The 23,701-nt window shown below is 37.4% G+C and overlaps 2 protein-coding genes across 2 annotated transcripts in view; both read left to right on the plus strand.

Moving 5' to 3' along the window:
• The window catches only part of SPEF2 (sperm flagellar 2), a 179,011-nt gene that overhangs the window by 10,332 nt on the left and 144,978 nt on the right, over positions 1-23,701 (plus strand). Inside the window, 6 exon segments of the mRNA XM_061187701.1 lie at positions 408-510; positions 8,043-8,295; positions 11,383-11,553; positions 12,135-12,275; positions 14,108-14,172; positions 19,481-19,667. Coding sequence (XP_061043684.1) covers positions 408-510; positions 8,043-8,295; positions 11,383-11,553; positions 12,135-12,275; positions 14,108-14,172; positions 19,481-19,667 — 920 coding nt within the window.
• On the plus strand, positions 16,353-16,991 carry LOC133089623 (large ribosomal subunit protein uL22). Its single transcript, XM_061187700.1, has one exon. The coding sequence runs from the start codon at positions 16,403-16,405 to the stop codon at positions 16,955-16,957; it is 555 nt and encodes a 184-aa protein (XP_061043683.1). The 5' UTR covers positions 16,353-16,402; the 3' UTR covers positions 16,958-16,991.

Below are 23,701 nucleotides of genomic sequence, written 5' to 3' on the forward strand. Positions count from 1 at the left end.
TACCTTACCTGGCCAGAATATGAAATCATCATCCACAGGTTTTACTGATAACTAAGGTATTAGAGTATAATTTTATAAAATATATTGAGGGTTTGTTTTTAGATCTAAGGTTATATGTTTTATTGGTTGTGTTTTGTTTGGTTTGATCAAAAGTTGTCTTTTCCTTCAAAATGTCATATGTTATCAAGTACTGATCTACATTTATTCAGGGGTCTTTATAAGATGTCTACTGTTAAACTTCAATATTTTCATTTGGTTATTACAGGATGTTTTTAGAAGTATTTTCATGGCATTCTGAGTTCAAGTTAAATTATGAAGTTTTACTCTATGTGTATATAGTGAAAATATATAAGTTCTATGTACAACATTATATTTACCTTTTTTAATCTCTACGTTCTAAAATTCAGGTCCCAAGTCATTTGCAAAGGCATTTTCCAATGGCTATCTAATTGGAGAAGTTTTGCACAAGTTTGCACTTCAGGATGATTTTGCAGAATTTTCAGAAAGCAGGTTAGTGAGATTATTCCTTACTTTAAAAAAGGTCAATTCCTTTGGCATTTGGATGGTTTTAGCCCAAAGTTAACATTAAAGAATCATTTATCACAAGATTCCCCTAAACCAGACAAGCATCCATTGGTATGGAAATTGCTGCTTCCTCACATATACATACTTCATTGTCCCAGGAGTACAAAGGAGAGAAAGTTATAAGGTTGCAGCAAGCCCTCATCTCTAGATGGGCCCCATTTTAATATCTTCTGTATTCCTGCAGTCCTGTGTTTTATCAAATTTGTGACACTTTCACCCATCATTTCTCCAAAAGTCCTTTCTGTCCATTTCTTTCTCTCTCTCTTCTCCTTCTGGGACTCCCACTATGTGTATGTTGGTATACTTGACAGTATCCCCCAGGTCTCTGAGGCTTTGTTGATTTTTAAAAATAAACTTCTTATTTTGAACAGTTTTAGATTTATAGAAAAATGCAAAGATAGTACAGAGAGTTCCCATATTGTTCACATCCAGTTTCCCCTACTGCTACCATCTTATATTTGTATGGTACATTTTGTACCAATGATTTGTTATAATTTTTATCTAATGTCTTTTTTTGTTCCAGTATCTCACCAGGATACCACATTATATTTTATAGCCATGTCTCCTTAGACTCTTCTTGGCTGAGATACTTTCTCAGACTTTCCTTGTTTTTGATAATCTTTACAGTTTAGAAAAATTAAAAACTGGTCAGGTATTTTGTACATTGTTCCTCAGTTGGAATTTGTCTGATATTTTTTCTCAGGGTTAGAATGAGTTTATGTGTTTTGAGATTCTGTTCATTTTTCTTCATTCTTTTTCCTTTCTGTTTCTCCTATGAATAATTTCAGTTGATCTATCTATGAGTGTACCAATTCTTTCTTCTGACAACTCAAATCTCCTGTTGAGCTATTCTAGTGAATTTTTACATTTCAGTTATTGTACTTTTCAACCTTAGAATTCCACTTGGTTCTTATTTTTATAATTTCAATTTCCTTATTGATATTCTATTTTTGTTGAGATGTTCTCATACTTTCTTTTTTAATGGCTAAAAAATGGATTGTTTTTGTTCTTTTAACATTTATAATAGCTGACTTAAGGTCTTTGTCTAATAAATTCAACATCTGGGCTTCCTCAGAGAGTTTCTATTGACCTTTTTTCCCCCTATATATGGACCATACTTTCCTTTTTCTCTGTGTGTCTCATAATTGTTGAAAATAGACATTTAAAATAATACGAGTTAACTCAGATTATCCCACCTTCCCATGGTTTGTTGTTGTTGCTGCTGCTTCTTGTTTGTTTAATGACTCTCTTGGACTAATTTTGGAAAGTCTGTATTCCTTGTTGTGTACAGCAGCTGAAGACTCTGCTTGGTTAGCTTAGTGAATAGAGCAAATGAACAGAGCTCAGCAAATGAACAGAGATATTTCAAAATATCTTGAACTGATAAATCTTTCCTGACTGAGAGACTGTGAGTTTGTTGAGGTGTCTCCAATGCTTTCATAGTTTACAACCCTGTCTTAGCCTTTACTTCCTGCTTGTACAAAACCTCAAGATCAGCCAGAGGTGAGAGATTTGGGCCTCCTTCTGTCTTTCCTGCTTATCCAAACATTCCTACACATGTATATGGCCCTCTAGATCTCCAGGAATATGTCAGAGCTTTTCAAAGCCCCCAAGGGATATTTTATTCTTATATCTTCCTTTTAAGTTTTTGGGTAGGCTCTTATTTGCTCCAGTGGTATCACTGCTTTAGGTAGCTCTGATCTTAAACAATCGCCACTGATTGTTTTTTACTAATACCCTGGGAATAAGTCTTTTTTCAGTGATTGAACTCTAAAAAATATCAAATAATGACAATGTCTTGAGGATAGGACTTTTTGAGAAGGTTTAAACCTGTTTGTCCTCTCTGATGGCTGCTAGGCTGCTGGTTTTTACAGCTTCTATTGTTGCAAGGCTACTGTAGAGCTGGGGAGAAGCTGAGATTAAGTTTTTTCTTAAATAAATGTTTCTTAGATTGTTACAAGCCTTTGGATAATTTCTGGAGTTATGAAAAAGTTGATTTTCATAATTTTTGTCAGTTTTATTTTTGCCTTTATGGAGGAATGGATTTTTGGAGGTCCTTGCTCTACCACTCCTGACATCCTGCTCCATATCCATGTTTTAACCTGATATTTCCCACTCAAGTATTTCTTAGTTTTTGGTTGCTTGGAATGGTAGGCTTCCATTGAGCAGTACCTATGTTGCAAGACTTTAAGGCAAAAGAATCTGGTACCTCCATTCTAGAGGTGAGTCATTCTTTCACAATCCAGATTATGCTAGTTGTACAGGTAATAATAGTATAATACAAGAGGAGCCATGGATTGGAAATACATTTTCATACCAAATAAGCCTCTGTTGCTAATCCCAGACAATTTCTTAAGCTTCTAGCATACTGGGTAACATTCTAATCCATACCCTACACCCCATGTCTCACATCTCTTCCTCAAGGGCAAGGGATACATGGTCCTTCACAGCTTAGCCCCAACTGCCTCCTCAGCCTGAGCTCCTAGCCCTGTGCCCACTCTGCTTCTACCTTAATTTCCTCCCCTCCAACGGAAGCCAGCATCAGCCTCTAAGGTATAAGATTTCCAGGGTAGATAAGTCAGTGTCTATGCCCTTCTTTTCTCCTTTTGCTTTCTCACAAGTTCTCATATGACCAGACTGATTTGTGATGGTCTGCATGTAACCAGGTTTCCAATCCTTTTTTGTTGTTGTTGCTTATTATCCCTTTATGAAAGTTATAAAGTTATCTTGTACATTTACGTATTATAACACTGGTCACTTTGTTGTCAGTTTCTTTTTTTGTGTCTCTTTCACGTTGCACATTGTACATTCAAGTGCCTTAAAGTTATGGGTATGAGTTATTTTTCTTTGCATCCCCAGGGCCATCACAGGCCTGGCACATGTTTAGCTTTCAGTAAATATTTTTTGAATTAATGAATGGCTGCATATCCTGATAAATCCTGCATTTAGACACCTTGTTTGAACGTCTCTGTAGGCAGATAGAGCTCTACACCCACATTTTTAAGTGTGGTTTCCCCATCAGCTTAAGAAACTTTAGATATTCCAGTTTCTGTTTCTCAAGGCCTGTCTTACAAAATGCTTCCCTGTGTGACCCTCATCCACCTTTCCAGCCACATTTTCCACCAGTCTGGAGCCCTAACATAAACTGCTTTGGTCCACAAACATGTCATGTGTTTTTGTTATGCCTTGCAACTTTGCATATTAACATTCGTCCTTCACTTCCACCATGAGAAACTTTTATGCATCCTTAAGATCCACCTAAAAATCCACCTCTTCTCTAAACTGTGTTTGGTTCCCTAGCAGATTTAATTTTCTTTTCCTCTTTGTTTTTTTTTTTTTCTCTTTGTTTTAATAACACTTTGGGCATCCCTTTTTGTTATCACATTAAGTTATAATTGTTTATTTATATGTCAGTTCTTATCAGAGTTACTGCCACGTGAAGGAACCCAAATAATGTTTGATAATGAATATATGAATGTTTACTCCTTAACTAGATTGCAAAGTTGCTCAAAGTTGCGTAGTATGTTTATTCTCTGTGCTCCAGGCATTGTCCCTGGACCATAACAGGCACACAATAATGTTTCTCTATTAAATAAATGAATGATTTCAGAAAGTATATCTGGTTCGGTACAGAAAACTTAAAGAACCATACTGATCAGATCATGCATGCAGTATTTCACGTGTACTAAGTTGGCTCTTGTTAGCCAGGCCATGGAAGACCTTTGTGTGAAATGGAAATAGAGACCCCATATGGATGGAGGTAACCGTGAAGACACAGGTCTTAGTGAACAGAGAGACCTCTGTGCAAAGAAAAAGAAGCCCCTTTTTGGTTGAAACAACCTCATGCCAGGTATTGCCCCACCCCTGCACAGGTGTGTGCCCTGAGTATTATCATGTGTAGCAGTCCTGCCCTTCACTCACTGCAGAGGACTCACTTTCTGTTCCACTGAGTCATTACTTTTCTTAACATGGGGAGAGGGACCTACTTGTCCTGACAACCAAATACTATCCATCTTTAGTTCCTGGAACAACCCACATTTTTTCCAGGGCACATGGTATTTTAAAGAAGGCAAGAATTAGTAACTCTGTGGATCTGACCTTTGTAATAGTGTATTTAGTGGGGAAAAGGACCCTTCTTTGTAAAGCCTGTTTTTTAGACAGCTAGCTAGTGCCAGAGCTCATGATTTGGGGATTTTTGTGTAATATTTTCTAGGGTCTTTAGTCTAAAATGTTAACAGTAAACTAAATCTATGTTGCTATTAATTTGAAGTTATTTGCTTTGGGAATTACTTAATCCTAAGAATAACTCATCTAACTCTGAAAGAATTCTGTTTTGGAATATCTTTAGTCCATCTCAGAGGGTGAAAAATGAGCAGATTAGTTAAAAGAATAAAAAGTAAAGGAACATGGATATCCCTTGGGAGGGCAGCTTCTAATTACCTTGTGAGATGTATTCCCTCACCAGGTGGCAAGGAGGAGAGGAGATTGGTAATCCCTTGGCAAATAAGGACTGCAAGTAGAGAGGGAGAAGACTTTTCCCAGAATACATTCCTTATCCCCTCGGGGGTCATCATTTACATCATATGCTATGTCTTCAGAGCAAAGATGTCCCAGTGGATTCTCTGGGTTCAAAAACAACTGTTGATTATCATGTTATACTGATTGAGCATATACTGTAACAAGAGTGGACTCCACCAATTTACACACCAGTTATATTCCCAAAATTTTGGTTGGAAATTTAAAGTATATATTAAAAGCTTCCAGAGGGAAATACTATTACACCTGGACACTTCGGCCAGACCATAAAAGTCATTTTAAAGCCTACTGTGTCACTGAACCCTAGTGTTAGCAGGCTACACTGCATTCTGGGGGTTGTGTAATACAAGAAAGAGGAGGGGAAGTGTTCTTCACTTTTATTGGGTACAGGGCTAAATTTTGATAAAATTTGGAAATGAACAGTGTTTGTTTTTGGATTCTCCCTCACTAATTATGGTGCCTCTAACCTCTGAAGCCCAAGGTTATGACCCAGGCAAAATCTCTGAAAAGTGGCTCTCAGGCCATATCTTTCCAAGTAAGTGTAGTGGACAAGGCATACGGGACTCCTAGGATAGGAAGGACATGAAAGGATGAACTATGATGGAAGATCAAAAGGGGATGCCAGGTGCCCGTCCAAGGAATGTGAACACAGGTCTTTAATTTGACCGTCCTCTGTCACAATAAGACTCTTCAAAACATGGTCTGCTGTACCCTAATCATTTTAGTCCAGTGTTTGTTATCTCAAACTGTAAGGTCATTTGTGGGGGAACAAATTGCAAAACTGGACATGACATGAGAAGACCTAAAAGAATGTTTTACCCTTTTTGTTGATAAGATTACCTTGTAGCATTCCTTATCTCTTCTTATCCCCTCTAAGATCTGTTTCTCTTTATCAATTTAAAATATTTCATTCAAAGTTTGGTTGATGTGGTATGCCATACTAAATACACTTAACCAAATAGAGGAAATAGGATGATAAGTTACACCACAGAACTGGAAAAGGAATTCAGTGTCTTGTGTCACTACATTTGTTGACATTGGCCTTTGCATGATACTGGCTCCTTATTTATATTTAGAAATCATTCCTATATTTCCCCAGATCCACCTCCTTGGCAGCTAACAGGCACTTTTAGACTAGATTTTAGGATGTTCACAAATACCCGCAAATGGTATACACATTTTGTGTATATGCATGAATGCGTGTTTTCTTTCCTGTGGAAAAGGTTTCATAGCTCTCATCAGATTTCCAAAGGATGGTATATGTGATTAAGAAAAAAAAAAAAAAAGGTTTAGAACCACTTCTTGAGAGCTATCTCTTGAGAAATAATATACTAGGAACAGTATATAAAGTTTAAGAAGTGCTAATTGGGCTTCCCTGGTGGCTCAGTGGTTAAGAATCCGCTTGCCAGTGCAGGGGACACGGATTCAATCCCTGGTCCGGGAGGATCCCACATGCCGCGGAGCAACTAAGCCCGTGCGCCATAACTACTGAGCCTGTGCTCCAGAGTCCACGAGCCACAACTACTGAGCCCACGTGCAACTACTGAAGCTTGCATGCCTAGAGCCTGTGCTCCGCAGCAAGAGAAGCCCACGCACCGCAATGATGAGTAGCCCCGGCTCGCTGCAACTAGAGAAAGCCCACACGCAGCAACGAAGACACAATGCAGCCAAAAATAAATAAATTAATTAAATAAATTAAAAAAAGAAGTGCTAAGTGATCTCTTTCAGCTTCTAAACATTCAGTTGAGGTCATTAAAGGTCATTGTATCTTCCCCAAATAATATTATAGTCCAAAATGAAGTTATTGAGTGAGTAACCCTATAATATTAGAAATTCCGCCAACTCCCTCTGTTCTAAAGTATCGTCTTTTTTCAGGGAGAGGATGTGACTTTGACTTATATTTAAGTATATTCAGTGTATTTTTTCCATCAAAGAATGTCACTGAGTTTTTGGAAGTTAAAGTAAGGAGAAAATAGACCAGTGGTTAAAATTGACATTTGCATGCAGTTTGATCACAGAGAGGCACAAAAGTTGAAAATGCATCTAACATCTTTTGCTTTCTTTCTGCCACTGGATTCATAGGCTTATTGACAGCCCTAGGTCATTTGAGACCTCTATTACAACAGTTACATCAATTTATCACTACTTGTTATTCATCTGTTTTCCCACTATTTCTCACTTTTTCCCTCCTAAAGGGCAGGGTGTCTTATCTTTGTAAGACTTTAATAAATTTATAAAAATTTATTAAATTAAATAAATTATTGGTATAGTTGAGAGAGTAAATTAATAAATGAATTAATGAATTTCTTCTAAAATGTGAGCCTAATTTGATAATAGGTGATTCAATAATACATATATTTTAGAAAGTCTTTAGCGATTCTTGAAGAAGTAATATGAAGTGTACAGTGAAGATTACATAACTAATTTAGTTGTATAGCTAATGTTATTTAATTAAATATTTCTGATAATGCCTGAGGGGGTTATTGTGAGAGTTGTCACTGCAACTGAAAATAAGGTTATTTTCAGGTTCTAGTAATGACATCACTTAAAGAAATGGACATTTAAATTGCAATTTTGTCTTCTGAGTAAAGTATTTTTCAAAACGATAGTTAAGTTTTTCCATTTAGAAGAAGGCCTTTAGTTATGTTTTTGTACTGGCTTCTTGCAGAAATTCTAGCATCTATTTAAGTAGAAGAGTATATGAAATTAATGGGTTTTAGTTTAGCCATTCAAGAGAAATAAATGCATGGAGTGAGGACAATACACAAAATCTCAATGTATCTACATGATTAAGTGGTTTTAGAGAGAATTGATATATTTAAAAGAACATGGAATAATTCATAATTTGGGATCATGGTAATACCTCTGATATTTGTTGTTTTAATTCAGTGTCTAATTATGTAAAATATTTTAATGCCTAGGATTTCAAGTGCCAAACTTAATAATTTTTCTCGCTTGGAGCCCACACTTCACCTTCTGGGTGTGCAGTTTGATCGGAATGTGGCCCACAATATCATCACAGAAAAGCCTGGGGCGGCCACGAAACTCTTATATCAATTGTACATTGCTCTCCAGAGAAAAAAGAAAGGTGTGCTGACTGGAGTGGAAATGCAAACCATGCAACCCCTGACAAATACAAAAGTTCAAAACGTGAAAAGCGAGACTTTTCAAGATGTAAGTACATAAAGAAATATTATAAGCATATCACAGTATAAAGCTTGGTAAAGGGACACAGCAGTGATGTTGCATTCTCAAAGAAGCCCCATCGGGCATATATGTCCCTGATGTATGTTATTGGCCATATTTGGGTTTTATTTTATATTAATATTTTCAATGCATTTATCCATTTTTGATGCCTCTCTCCATCCTATCCACCAATTGCCAATAACTTATCAATTGTTTGCTCCTAATTCCCAGTGCTTTCTATGCCTGCTCCTCTCTTTCCATTTCTACCCCATCCTATCTGCTCAGACCTCCTGCTGAGCTACTGCAGTAACCTACTAATGCGGCTTCCGATCTTCAGGCTTTCTACTGGAGGTTAATCAACCGCTAGGTGAATCTGCCCTCAATTCCACTTTTGTTGGTTTCTTCTGCTCAGAAACCTGATAATTTACAAATAATTTTGTCACCAAATTAGACTAGCATCCAAGTTCTTTCACTAAAGAGTCTCATTCTGTCTTTCTAACTTTATTTCTTCATAACCCTCAGCATAGAGTCTTTCTTCTACATTGATTGGCAGCCTGTCCTTGAATAGGACTTGTATATTTCTGCTCTTCCCACTCTACCACCCAAGCTCACCCTTCTCCTATCTCCGCTTCCCCCAAACTTTCCTCCGTCTACTCTGTGCAACCTTCCCAGTATACATGGACTCTTTCTGCAGAGCTCATAGGGCACAGGTAATCGTTACTCTTTGGTGTTAACCTCCTCTTGCTGATAGTATTGACTCACTTTCATTATTTATCTGTCATATGGCCTCACAAGATTTTTAGTTCCTCAAGTTCAAGAAATATGCCTAGTACAATGCTTTCAACATTGCAAATACTCATGAAGTGTCTCTTGATTGTTTGATACAACTCTTTAGTTGACAAATCTCTGTAGTTCCTGTGCTGTTTCCTTATGATAAGTGAAGGCCATTAACTTTTCCAGGTCTGTAGGATAATGGGGAGTACTGTACTGATGTAATGCACAAAAATAAATGAAAATAATTAAATTTTAAAATTTAATTTATGAAGCAGCAATGACAATAAATGTGAGAGCTACTTCCACTTTTAGATTTGTCTACTCTTGGTGGACATCCTTATGAGTCTGGTAGCAGAATGAACTCAGCACCCACAGAGAGCTAGAAATTAGATTAGGCTGAAAGTCAATAACTTAGTGTCTCATCCTGCTTCCTTCACGTGCAAGCTGGTTAACGTTGGGTCAGTCCCTGGAACAGTCTCAGTCTCACTTTTTCCAACTTTAAAAACAAGGATGTTTATCTCTACCTGCCTGAGAGTTAGGTTTTTTGGTAACTTCAAGAAAAACAATATATAAGAAAATTCTTTGTAAAGTATAAAACAGTCAGTGTAAACAAGTGCTACAAGTGCTGTGGAGCTGAGTCCAAACAAAAAACCATTGGGTTTAATGTTGGCCACGGTGACCTTCCAAAGTCAATTACTCATTTATTGAACAAAGATCTGTTGGGATCCTACTTTATGTCAGGCACTCACACAGTGAGTAGTACAGGAAAAACCCCAATTCTCTTAGAGCTTACATTTTGGGGAGAGAAAAATGTTTCAGCAGAGTGGTGTGGATTGCAGTGGAGATGAGGAAGAATGGAGCATAGACTATTCTTTCAAGACACATGGAGATAAAGGAGAAGAGAGAATAACAGTAGCTGCAGGAGAGAAGCTCAACAGAAGTGTGAGATTATTTGTTCATTTTATGGACGTGGAGACTGGGACAACTTGGCAGTTGAGAAAAAGAATCAGTGGCAGGTGATGAGTGGTGTGAGGACCCAAGTGGAAGGAGACCCTCTGGGGAAGAAAAGAGGAAGAATGAATCAATGGTTCAGATGAAGGAGGAGATATCTTATGAAAAAAGTAGAGATGCCTTTTTCTTTGATATAGGTGGAGGATGCAGGTGTCTATTACATGTTAATATCAATAATGATGAAAATTTATTGAACATACATAGTGAGATGCCAGGCCCTGTTCCAGGTGCTTTATGTATATTATCTCATTTGACCTGCACAACCATCTTATGAGATAGGTACTTTTATTATTCCCATTTTACAGATGATGAAACTGAGAGAGCTTATGTAACTTGCTCAACTTCATGAAGCTAGTAGGTAGTAGAGCTAAGCCTCAAACCTAGGCACTCTGACTCCACACATTTAACAGCAGGCTATTTGATGGCTCAATGGATATTTCCTGGGCTGGGGGGAAATAGAATTAAGTTGAAGAAAAAAAAATATATATATATATATATGTTGAAGTGAGGTGGTAGGATGTTGAAGGACCTTACATGTTCATTGCCACTGTGAAGATGGAGGCCAGGACATTTTTAACAGTGAAAAGAGCAGAGGTGTGTGTAAGTGCTTAAAGACAGCTCACAGGGCCTTAACTGATCTTCTGAGTAAGTGTCAGTATCTACTGAGGCAGTTTTAGAAAAGAAGGACCAAGAATGGTTTGAGCAATGGTACCATTTAAAAAAATTTTTTTAGTAAGTCATCAGCTTCTAAGTAGATTACTTTTGAATATAAAAGTTTTAGTTAAATACGTTAGCCATTGCTCTGTGTCCCACTTCACAATCATCACTGAGAGTTCATTTTCTTTTACTATTGTACCCTCATTGCCAGTGGCCTGGAAGTTTTCATTATTTCTTCACTTTTTACTAGGAAGTGGCTTAAGTAATGGACAGAATCTAGCTTTGTATATTATCTCTTTTATGTTGAAATTGGTTTTATAAATTATTTTTATGGAAATGTATTTGTAAGGATACAAATACCATTCATTGAAAATCAAACTCAGGGCAAAAAGTTTAATTATAAAAAGTATATATGAGACTTTTGTAAGAAGGCATTCAAATCATGCATTTTCATTGTCCTTACATCAATTAAGGGTGTGAGTGATTGGTATGGGACTTGAATTTGCTTTAGCCATCAACAGTAGTAATTCACAGAAATTTTATTTTGAAGGCAAATTTTATGTGTGCTTATAATGACAATATACTCTTTTTTCTCTAATAATGGAATCTTCTTGAAATGCTTTCTTCATTTAGAGACATAGAAACCTGATACCACGTCAAACTGATTTCAATCTGACGCAGGTTACACTTAGGTTTCAAGAAAAATATAGGCACACGAACGAAGATCTTGTCCACATGCATTTTGAGAAACTTGAAAAATTTCAAAAACTCCAGGAAGAACAAAGATCTTTTAAAATCTAAAAGGTTTTATAGAACAATTTTTCCAGAAACTCATTAGCGCATATTATATTGTTTGCCACCTATGTCTATATTACGCATTGCATAAGCATGAATCCAGCCCGAGCTGCCAGCTCCTGGTACATGACTCATGCTCTGCCTGCTCTCACCTTTTTCTCCCTCACTTTTCCCCTTTCTCTGTCTCCACTGTTGCTGATGGTCGCATCTCCCTGCGGCTAAGAACTAGAACTGCCATTCTTTGGAACAGTGGGACAACTTGACCTCTTTTTAAGTTGTCTGGTAGAAATGAATGCTTCAGATGCTTTCGTGATATGGGGGAGGGTTGCTACCCAGAATGAAAATACACACATTTGATCGGCATAATTTGGAGATTCCAAAATTGTGTTTCAATATCATACTTTTCAAAATAAGTTATACTGACACTTGCTTCCTAACATTACACAGTTGTAACACCCAGTCCATTGGTTAATTGCTGAGTTCCGAAAATTTCAATGGAAAATTTGTATATCTGTGTACCTGTGAGTGTATAACATTGCATATTATTCTGACGAACTGAATAACTAAACTAATGTGTATGGGATATTTAGCAACGCTTGAGCAGAAGACGACAAAATGAAATAATGGCTAAAATCCAAGCAGCTATCATACAGATTCCTAAACCCACATCAAACCGTATTCTGAAAGCACTTGACACTCAAAAAATGTTGAAAAAGAAAAAAGAGGCAGAGGTAAGTGATAACCCTTTAATAATGTGTTGTGTTTATCTTAATGAAAGGATGATCTTTCCCTAAAACATATAGAGAGACTTCCCTGAACTCCCTACTTCCTTTTCAAATTACTTCTGGTATTGTCCCTTCTCATTTAAAACTCCTCCACCATATGCATATCCAATCCATTTTATAGTTATTTGTTCAGAAACAGAGAATGTAGCTTTAGGACAGGGATGGCAAATTCTATTAAATGACAGAACCTGTGTGGCTCCTGTGTTGTGGATTCTGTGGTCACTAACAAACTATGCTAGAGTGGGTGCTGTTGTAATGGGTCATGATACCCATGGGTACAACAGGGGCCAGTCCAGGTACCCATACCATGCATGTGCCATTCCTACTATTTGCTTTTCCTCAATACCCTCCTCCCCATGTTGTCTTTCTATGAATCCTAGAAATGTTAGGATTTTTGAGAAACTTGCTTGCTCTCATCATATTTAAATTTAAGATACTTACACTATTGATATTTTACTAGACCATACCAGCTGTCAATCATTCCAATAGGATGCCATCTCATTATATTTCACAAGGGAACAATACTACATTTTGATACTAATTCCTGCAATCTACACTGCATACTGCTATAATGATTGTTAGGGATATTCTCTCCCTTAAGAAAAAAGATTAATAACTACCATTTATTGATCATCTGCTATATGCCAGGCTGTGTGTTGGGCACTTCACATCATCTTTAATTTGTAAATAATTCTCTAAGTAGGGTATTATTTTCCCCATTTTTTAGATAAGGAAAATGAGACTCAGAAAACTGACATGTTTTACCCAAGTACACAAGGCTGTTAAAGCAGAGATTGAGAGGTCTCTCTGATTTCTAAATCCATTGCATTTTATATTAATTCACATTTTTTTTTAAATTTTATTGCATTTTTATTTATTTATTTATTTTTATATTTTTATTTTTGGCTGTGTTGGGTCTTCATTTCTGTGTGAGGGCTTTCTCCAGTTGTGGCAAGTGGGGGCCACTCTTCATCGCGGTGCGCGGGCCTCTCACTATCGCGGCCTCTCTTGTTGCGGAGCACAGGCTCCAGACGCGCAGGCTCAGTAGTTGTGGCGCAGGGGCCCAGTTGCTCCGCGGCATGTGGGATCCCCCCAGACCAGGGCTCGAACCCGTGTCCCCTGCATTGGCAGGCAGACTCTCAACCACTGCGCCACCAGGGAAGCCCCTCACTTTTTTTAATATTAAAAAATCCTATAGTTAGATTCTAAAAAGTACTACCCACAGAGGCATTTTTTCTGACCCAATTTTAGTAAAAGTATTTAATTCTCATGTTTCCCTGAGTTGACTAAAGCTTATTAATAAGGATTTGCAGGAGGCAGAGGATCAGCTAAAATTAATTTTCAGAGAGCAAATTAATAGTGTAGGTAAGGTTGCACAACCTTAAATGTATAAAACACTCAAGATGATTTTAAAGAAATATTTATGTCTAAAAAAACGCTTATTCTCATTTAAAAGAATTGTAATTAACAGTGCACATCCTGACTGTTTGATAATCTTTATTCTCATTAAATGCCCTTTGATGTACTGTCAGAGCTAGACTTGTGAACTGAATGATTTGGGTTAGGCAATTTTCACCTTCTTCTAGATATATTTAGCCTAGTCTAAAAGTAACAAATCAGAATAGAAAAATATTCTAGAATGTAGCTTTTCAGATCTTGCTTCCTAATTAGCTTGAATTAGTAATGCATGTCACTTTATAAGTTTGAATGAATGTGGTAAATGAAAATGTTCAATGTTTTTTTAGAGGTGAAAAACTGATAATGAATTTCCTTTAAAGGATGTGGCCAATGAGATTAAGAAGTTTGAAGCATTAATAAAAAAGGATCTCCAAGCAAAAGAAAGGTGGGATGCAAATTATCTCAGTAATCACAAAACTGCATTCCGTTCTACTTTAACTTTTGAATATTTAGAAATAGTTTACCTGAAATAGCTGTTCCAAAGATGTTTTCACCTTGTAGAATCTTCATTAAGAGTGTATATTAAGGATGATAAATGAGCTAAAATTCAGATTAGTTGTTCATTAACAATTTTTGTAAAGATCAAAAGGGAAAGTGGCTATTATGAGATGTGAGGTTAATTTATTTTTCTACATTATACTTACCCTTTTAAGTTCACACATATTTTTTAAACACTCACTAACATTTTTTCAAGTTACTATTAATTTACATTTGTCACAAAAAAGCCATTATTAGACTCTAGTTTGGTTGCTGTCATGTTGCATCCTCAGCATTTAGCACAGGGACCAGCAGTAAAAAGTTGTTGAATGAGTTTGTTGACTGAATGTCACTAAAACAGTTCAATGAGTTCTTTACAGAAAATGCCTGGTTAATGGGCTTCTTCTTCCTAAAGGTAAAGATCTTCTCCCCTTTTGTTTCCTATTAAGGGTCATTGACTCACAGAAAATAATTGATTAGGGACTACACATATAGGAACAGCTTGAATTTCTCTGCATTTTTTTCATGGAAACTATCTAAACTCTACTCATTTATGTTTTATAGAATAGGAAATAAATCTCTTAAAGAAGAAAAATATACATGAATTATATACTTCAGTTCCATATTAATATTTTTGAGGAGAGGGAATAGAGTCAAATGAGGAGGAATAAGAATAAGCTAGAAGGAGAAGAGGTGAGGAAGTCAAGTGTGAAAGGAAAGTGAAGCAGAATGAAGAATGTAAACATTAATTGCCTTTCCCCCTTCCCTCTGCAGAAACTCCTGATGCCCTACTCTGAGCCCTCCCCATATTCATCAGTGCTCACCTCACTCCTAAAATAACCACAGCCCAAGCCTACTCCCCCATGCAGCTGCCACCTGACACCCGCCACGCCCACCCTTGACCTTGGCCCATGAAACCACTCCACTTCTTCCAACTCTTTCACTCATCTATCTCACCAGCCACATGCTCCAGAGTGACAAACGGACGGTGTCCACCAGAATGACTATCTTAAAATATTGAAACACTCTGTTGCTTTTCGTGAATGGTATTCTCTGCAGCCCCGCAGCCCACCCCTTTCTTGGGACGCCTCGATTTCCACACAGTTTAGCAACCAGAATCAACACCAAGCACAACAGCATCTTCCAATCCCTGTACCAGCATCCATTTTGATTCGTTAGTGTCCTTGCCCTGTCCATGGTTCAATGTTTTAAAGATCCTTCCTGTACAAACATTCACCCTGATCCTCATTGCCTTCCCAGCCCAACCTGAACCTAGGCCTCTCTATCAGTTAGCTTAGAAACCCCAAAACCAGAGTGGGTTAAATTAGATGGATATTTACTTCTCTCTCCTATAATATTAATAGAAATTCGAAGGTAAGCAGCCCAGGGCATGTATTGCTGCTCCAAGGTCAACAAGGACTGAGCCTTCCTTTTAGTTCCACTGTCCTGATGTGTGGTTTCTGTCTTCAAAGTCAAGTTCGCAAATAAGAGATAGCTTCCGAGGTTCCGGCCATTTGGCCCACGTTCCAATATCAGGAAGGAGGAGAGGCAAAAAGTGGATATCCAATCTGAAATCGCTCCTTATACGAGCCTCCCCAGAAGCCCCATATAACATTTCTGCTTATGCCTTATTAGTCAGAATTCAGTCACATGGCCATACCTAGCAGAATGGGAGGCTGGGAATTGTAGACTTTAGCTGGGTAAGTTGTTTTCCTGAATAAAACCGTGGCTCTGTTTTGAGGGAAAAGGGAGGGAAATAGCAGTGTCTATCACAAGTCCTTTCTCTGCAGAAGCCTCCACTTGGTCTTGCCAGAGATTTACCGCTGCGGGCCCATGAGATATGGACATCCTCACTTCTCAGAGCAGCAGGATAGGGCCTGGGGCAGCTAGAGTCCCTGGACCAGTCACCTGTGGCTGTGAGCAGCCCCATCTGTGACTCCAAATCCCTTCCAGTACACTTCACAAAGGACATTTTTTCTGATGGACCCCCAAATAAAAAATGTTGAGAAGCACTGGTCTAGAGCAAACTTTTAAAGAAAAAAGAGCTATGGTACAGGCGAGATGTCGAGTTCTCATGAATTCTCCCATGAACCCCCACTCTTCCTTTTCCGGTCAGCGGCCTGAGGTGACCTCTCAAAATGGTTCGCTATTCACTTGACCCAGAAAACCCCACAAAATCATGCAAGTCGAGAGGTTCAAATCTTCGTGTTCACTTTAAGAACACTCGTGAAACAGCCCAGGCCATTAAGGGTATGCATATCCGAAAAGCCACCAAGTATCTGAAGGATGTCACTTTAAAGAAGCAGTGTGTGCCGTTCCGTCGTTACAATGGTGGAGTCGGTAGGTGTGCCCAGGCCAAACAGTGGGGCTGGACGCAGGGTCGGTGGCCCAAAAAGAGTGCTGAATTTTTACTGCACATGCTCAAAAATGCAGAGAGTAATGCTGAACTTAAGGGCTTAGATGTAGATTCTCTGGTCATTGAGCATATCCAGGTGAACAAAGCCCCCAAGATGCGGCGCAGGACATACAGAGCTCACGGTCGGATCAACCCATACATGAGCTCTCCCTGCCACATTGAGATGATCCTTACTGAAAAAGAACAGATTGTTCCTAAACCAGAAGAGGAGGTTGCCCAGAAGAAAAAGATATCCCAGAAGAAATTGAAGAAACAAAAACTTATGGCCCGGGAATAAATGCTGCAAAAAATAAATGCAAATAAAAGTAAAAGCAGAAAAAAAAAAAAAAAAAGAGCTACGGTACAATGTGGCCTTTCTTAATCTCTGTTATTGACCACTGCTTCTTTAGTTCATTCTGAATCCTTAGCTTAGAATCAAGCATGTTCTGGGCTTTTCCAGAAACTTCACACTACTTGATGACAGAGAGCACTAAAATCATCTCTTGGGTTGACCTTAGGAGCAATTTCTACAGCTGCCCCTTTAACAGCCTGCTCATGAAAGACTTTCCCAGGGATGTCACTTCAAAGTCTATCTTTTCTCTTTTGTGAAAGAATGAAATGATGTCTCAGTGAGAGCAATGCAAGGACAACCACTGCTGCTTTTTCCCCACATGAACTATTTCTTTATTTTTTAAGACAAATAATAAATGCCATCTGCTATTTGTTTCTTTAGCTGAGGCTGTTGGCTGCTGTAATCTGACATTTGGATTCACAGATTTACCTTAGTCTCCTTCTAGCAACTGCTTATATATATACACAAATTTGGCCAAGGTTCCTATCACTAATAATTCATACACGTACAATTATTAACTCTATGGAGGCCTGGCAAGCAAACAGATATAAAGAAAACGTAATTATTGCCCTCAAGAAACCCACATCTCAGTAAAATGAATATTTATTCAAGTAGCTTTCTTCAGGCCTTAATTGGCATAAGACAGCAGATGGGTGTATGTATGGATGGTTGGACAGACTGATTGATGAACAAAGGAGAACCAGTATCTTAAGTATATTGTTGGTGGCATAAATACAGTGTTGAGAGAGCTATTAACCTGTGCTCAATCTGAGGCAAAATCTTTTAAACAACACATTTAAGTAAAAATATAGTAAGGATTTTGATGAAGGATCTGAAAAAGTTATGCCACACAATTTTCATAAATACTTAATTGCACTAAATCTTAATAAATAAATAGGGTTAAAATTTGTCTTTGATCTTACTGAGGCTTTGTTAGCTACACAATTTCTGCTCAGTGACTCTCAGTGACAGAATACAATCGAAGGTTGAGCCCCTGCTGGTAAAATAACCAGAATTTCAATGTGTGATTTTTTAAGTTATATTACACTTGTATAGTGCTTCTTAGCATATTATTTGAAATTTAGCAGACATTAGCTACATGTCAGGATTATGAGGCACAGGTACACAGGAGAGTAAACTAGGATACTTTTCTTCTGCGCTCAGAGTTCAACTGGAAGCGGCAAATGTACAAATAATGAACTATAATAAAATATCCGTACCATAAATATGTGATTATTAAACAGAACTAATTATAATTTAAGAATTTTAATTCAACTATGTGAATGATTTTGATCTTTGATTTAATGAAACTGCATGGCCACAGATTAAAAACAAGACGTGTGATTATTCATTAAACATGAATTAGCTATGCTTTTATAAGAACACTTCTGTCTATATGAGAATTGATGACTGTTGAATCCCTGCATACCATAATAATGTGTCCTTGTCTTTTGAATAAGATTATAAGTTATATTTTAAACTGAACACATCAATAACTTATGACATTAAGAATAATAATTATTCATAATATTAAAATTCATTATTTCTTGGCAAGTAACGTTATATCTTATACCACTGTACTGTTGTATTTTTGTTATTTTTTAAAGAGTATGCAGATGAGAATTGATTATTTGATCCTTAGGTACATAAAAATGTATCTTTTACTTTTAAAGGCAACTTTTGAATGAATCTATAAATTCTGTACTAAGCCACCATTTGCCTCACTAAATTGAGTGTGTTTGCTTTCTGTTGGTGAGACCACCAACTCTTCCTGATCCGTAAGTTCTGGACATGAGGTAGGACAAGAGCCCCAAGGTAGATCTTCTCACTTGGTTCTCCAGGACTTGGGCAAGAGGCTAGGTCAGACCTGTGGTGCAAGTCAACTCTCCACTGCTGAGCTTCTAGTAAGAGCTGGGCTGCTGCCCTAAGGAGTCGGAAAGTTACTGGGAGCTCACAGAGCAACTTGCATTCACATAGGTGAGAGGAGAGTTGTAGTGGACAGAACCATCCATGGAAGTACTCTCAGGGTCCTCACATTAGTGTACCTGGCTGACTCTTGTAGAAGTATGCCTTCCCTGACACTTGGGTTATCGATATTGCCTTACTCTTGACTCCAAGCAGGGGAGGCAGGAGGCCTAGAGCCAGCAGGAAGAAGAGGGAGAGAAATCCAGAATCTCTGGGCACAGTGAAGGTCATGAGAAGTAAAAGAGTAAGTAGGCGCCAGGCCTAGAAAGAAGGCTATGCTAAGGACCTCACAGATACAGAGTCCAGAAATGGGGTGAGGCAAATGGAATCTGTTGATAAGCTGTGGATCTCACACTGAAGTTCTAATATTTGCTTCGATGCTTGTATTAATAAATGAACAGAGCACTCAAGGGAGCCGTCTCCAGAGGTCTTCCTCCACAGTCACAAGTAGTGGTGTGTGATTGAGTTATTTTCTAAAATTTAAATAAAAACTATTGTCCTTAGTGCATCCAAGACTTCTTTAGATACAACAGGCCAGACAACCGCTGATTTGTTAAACACTTATTCGGATGATGACTACATTAAAAAAATCCAAAAGCGCCTCGAAGAAGATGCTTTTGCACGAGAACAAAGGGAGAAAAGACGGCGGAGACTCTTAATGGACCAGTTAATAGCCCACGAAGCACAAGAGGTAAGATATTTAATTGTTGATTGAATAATGGTGCTGGAAGATTTTACAAAATGTAGTCTTTTATACACACGTATGTGTATCTTATGTATGTATTATGTGCTACTCTGAATCAATGTCACATCCTCACATCATAACAGCAAATAACATTCAGAAAACAAATCTACATAAAACATTTACTAAAGAATCTAAAATCTGGTAATGGTTATACAGCATTGTGAATTTACTTAATTGTACATTGAATTGTACACTTAAAAATGAATTGAAATGGTAAATTTTAGGTTATGCATATTTTACCACAATAAAAAATACTGAAAAAATAGGAATCTAAAATCTATGTCAGCCATGTATATCTATTGTTACATTTAGAGGTAAAAAGGAACTTTTCATCCCAGTTTTATTAGGTATAATTGACAAATAAAAATTGTATATATTTAAGATGTATAATGTGATGTTTTGATATATGTATACATTGTGAAATGATTACCATAATCAAACTAATTAACACACCAAACACCTCACCAAAAAAAAAAAAAATAGTTACCATTTGTGTGTGTGTATTTGGTGAGAATACTTAAGATCTATTTTTATAAGTTCAACTTTTTTAGATTCCACATTTAAGTGAGATCATGCAGTATTTGTCTTTCTATGTCTGGCTTATTTCACTTAACATAATGTCCTCCAAGTTCAAACATGTTGTCACAACTGACAGACTGACAGGATTTTCTTCTTTTTTAAGGCTGACAGTATTCCATATATATACACATACATATGTATGTAGGTTTGTGTCTCACATTTTCTTTATCCATTCATCCATCAATGGACACTTAGGTTGTTTCTATATCATGGCCATTGTGAATAGCACTGCAGTGAACATGGGGGTGTAAACATCTCTCTGAGATACTGATTTCATTTCCTTTGGATATGTACCCGTAAGTAGGATTGCTGGGTCATATGGTAGTTCTATTTCTAATTTTTCAAGTAGACACTATACTGTTTTCCATAGTGGCTGTACCAATTTACATTCCCACCAACAGTTTACAAGGGTTCCCTTTTCACCACAGTCTTGCCAACACTTGTTATCTCTTGCTTTTATTTTATATTTTTTGATAATAGCCATTCTAACAGATATGAGGTGATATCTTATTCGGTTTTGATTTGCATTTTTCTGATGATTAGTAACATTGATCATCTTTTCAAATACCTGTTGGCCATTTGTTTGTCTTCTTTTGAGAAATGTCTGTTCAGATCCTTTGGCCATTTTTTAAATTGGGTTATATGGTTTTTGGCTATTGAGTTATTTGAGTTCCTTATATATTTTGGATATTAACCAAAATGTATGGTTTGCAAATAGTAATTTCCCCCATTTTGTAGGTTGCCTCTTCACTCTTTCGATTGTCTCCTTTTCTGTGCAGAATTTTTAGCTAGATCAAATCCCACTTGTCTATTTTTACTTTTGTTGCCTGTACTTTTGGGGTCATGTTAAAAAAATAATTGCCTAGACTACTGTCAAGAAATGTTTTTCCCTATATTTGCTTCTAGTAGTTTTATAGTTTTAGGTCTTATGTGTAAGTCTCTAATCCATTTTGAATTGATTTTTATATATGGTGTGAGATAAGGGTACAGTATCATTCTCCTGCATGTGGATATCCAGTTTTCCCAGCACCATTTGTTGTAGAGACTGTCCTTTCCCCATTGTATAGCCTTGGCACCCTTATTGAAGATCAATTGACTGTACATATGTGGATTTATTTCTGGGCTCTTTCTTCTCTTTCACTGGTCTATATGTCTGTTTTTATGTCAGTACCATACTGTTTTGAATACTGCATCTCTGTAATATATTTTGAAATCAGGAAGTGTGATGCCTACAGTTCTGTTCTTCTTACTCAAGATTGCTTTGGCTGTTTGGAGTCTTCTGTGGCTCCATATGAATTTTAGTATTGTTTTTCTATTTCTGTAAAAAATGCCATTGGAATTTTGATAGGAATTGCATTGAATCTGTAGATCACTTTAGGTATTATGGACATTTTAACATTATTAATTCTTCCAATCCAGGAACATGGGATATCTTTTCCATTTATTTGTGTCTTCTTCAATTCCTTTAATTAATGTTTTATAGTTTTCAGTGTGGATCTTTTTCCTCCTTGGTTGAATTTATTCTTAAATATTTTATTATTTTTGATGCTATTGTAAATGGGATTGTTTTCTTAATTTCATTTCAGATAGTTCATTGTTAGTGTGTAGGAATGCAAATGATTTTTATATGTTTATTTTGTATACTGAAACTACTGAATTTGTTTTTTGGTTCTAACATTTTCTTTTAGTCAGTCTTTAGAGTTTTCTATATATAAGATCATGTCCTCTGCAAACAGAGACGTTTTACCTCTTCCTTTCTGATTTGGATGCCTTTTCTTTCTCTTTCTTGCCAGTTTCCCTGGTTAGGAATTCCAGTACCAATAGAAGTGGTGAGAGTGGGCATCCTTGTCTTATTTTTAATCTTAGAGGAATGGTGAAAATCTAAAAGCTTTTAGCATCATACCTTTAGGTATGATGTTAACTGTGAGCTTATCATATATGACCTTTATTATATCGAGTTACATTCCTTCTATACCTAATTTGTTGAGAATTTTTATAATGGAAGGATACTGAATTGTTTCAAATGTTTTTTCTGTATCAGTTGATATTATCAAAAAGGGAACTTTTAAATGAAAACATGGAAAATTAGTTAGTCCTCTCAGTTTGATCTAATCCAGTGGTTCTCAAAGTGTGGTTCTTGCACCAACAACATGAGCATCAGCAGGAAACTTTTAGGAATGTGAATAATTAGGTCCCATCATCCGTGTTAACAGGCCCGCTAGGTGATTTGATGCAGCTATAGATTGAGAATCACTGATCAACTCTTATGTTGAACACATATTTACTGAACCTCCTCTGTGCTCTGGGGACTTGTCCTAGTCCCGGGATACAACAGTGAACAAGAATAATGGGAAATCTGCTCTCACAGACCTTGCTGTTTGGGAGAGGATCTGTAAACAAGCAACTACATTGGAGTGTGGAGGCGCCATGAGGGTGATGGGAGGGACAGGAGACACATGGGAGGGAAGTCCAGCCCTGGCCTGGTTCAGAGATGATTTCTGGAGGGGGATAGCACAGAAGCATGAGGAAGGGTCGGAGTTAGCTAATTGAAGGTAGGGGTGATTTTAGGGGGTGGGGATGAGGGTTAGTTTCCAGCAGAAGCCAAAATGGTGGAAGGCAAACTGTGTCTCCAGAGAGAATATCGTATAGAAAGGCTCAGGGCTTTTAGCAAACTAAATGTCATCAGGCAGGAGTCACCAGAGGTCAAATCATAATGGGCCTTGTAAGATATAAAGAGGCAAATAGCAGATTTTGTCCTGAGTGCAAAGGGGAACAAGAGTGACAAGGCTAGATTTGCCTTATAGAAAGATCGCTCTGGCTTTAGTTTTAAGAATAGATTACAGGAGGGCTAACCAAGTTATAGCTGTTGCTGTAATCCAGGTAAGAAACTATCCCCATTTAAATTTAGGGGAGTGGCAGTAGTGATGGAAAGAAGTGGCTTCAGGAGCTCTTTTAGAAGTAAAATCAATGGGACTTACTGATTCATTAGACATGGGGGAGTGAAAACGTGGGATGAGGGACCCAGTGTCTGGCTTGGGCAGCTGAGTGGATGAAGGAGTCATTTGCTGTGATACAGAAGATGGTAAGAGGAACGCACTTGGGGAGGAAGGTGATTTGAGTTGTTAATGTAAATAGGACAAATCTGTATGTCTGAAATGTGAAAGACCATTTGAAGATACTTCTTTTATTCACCTGACTACATCTGGTCTGCTCAGTGGTTCTGTTAACTGAAGGGAAATCCAAGCTTCATGTAAGTATGAAGAAGTGAAACTGTTTATCCATGCAGTCACTCCTTTCCTAGTGAAAAATTCAGAGAATAACTCTGCCATCTCTTTGTGCTAAAAGGTTATTTCTTACTTCAGATTCACATATATTTTTACTCAGTCAGCTTGATAGTCACT

The sequence above is a fragment of the Eubalaena glacialis genome, chromosome 4 (assembly GCF_028564815.1).
Source record: "Eubalaena glacialis isolate mEubGla1 chromosome 4, mEubGla1.1.hap2.+ XY, whole genome shotgun sequence".
NCBI lineage: Eukaryota > Metazoa > Chordata > Mammalia > Artiodactyla > Balaenidae > Eubalaena > Eubalaena glacialis.

Coding starts and splice junctions, on each gene's coding strand:
- LOC133089623 (XM_061187700.1), top strand. CDS start 16,403: ATGGTTCGCTATTCACTTGACCCAGAAAACCCCACAAAATCATGCAAG.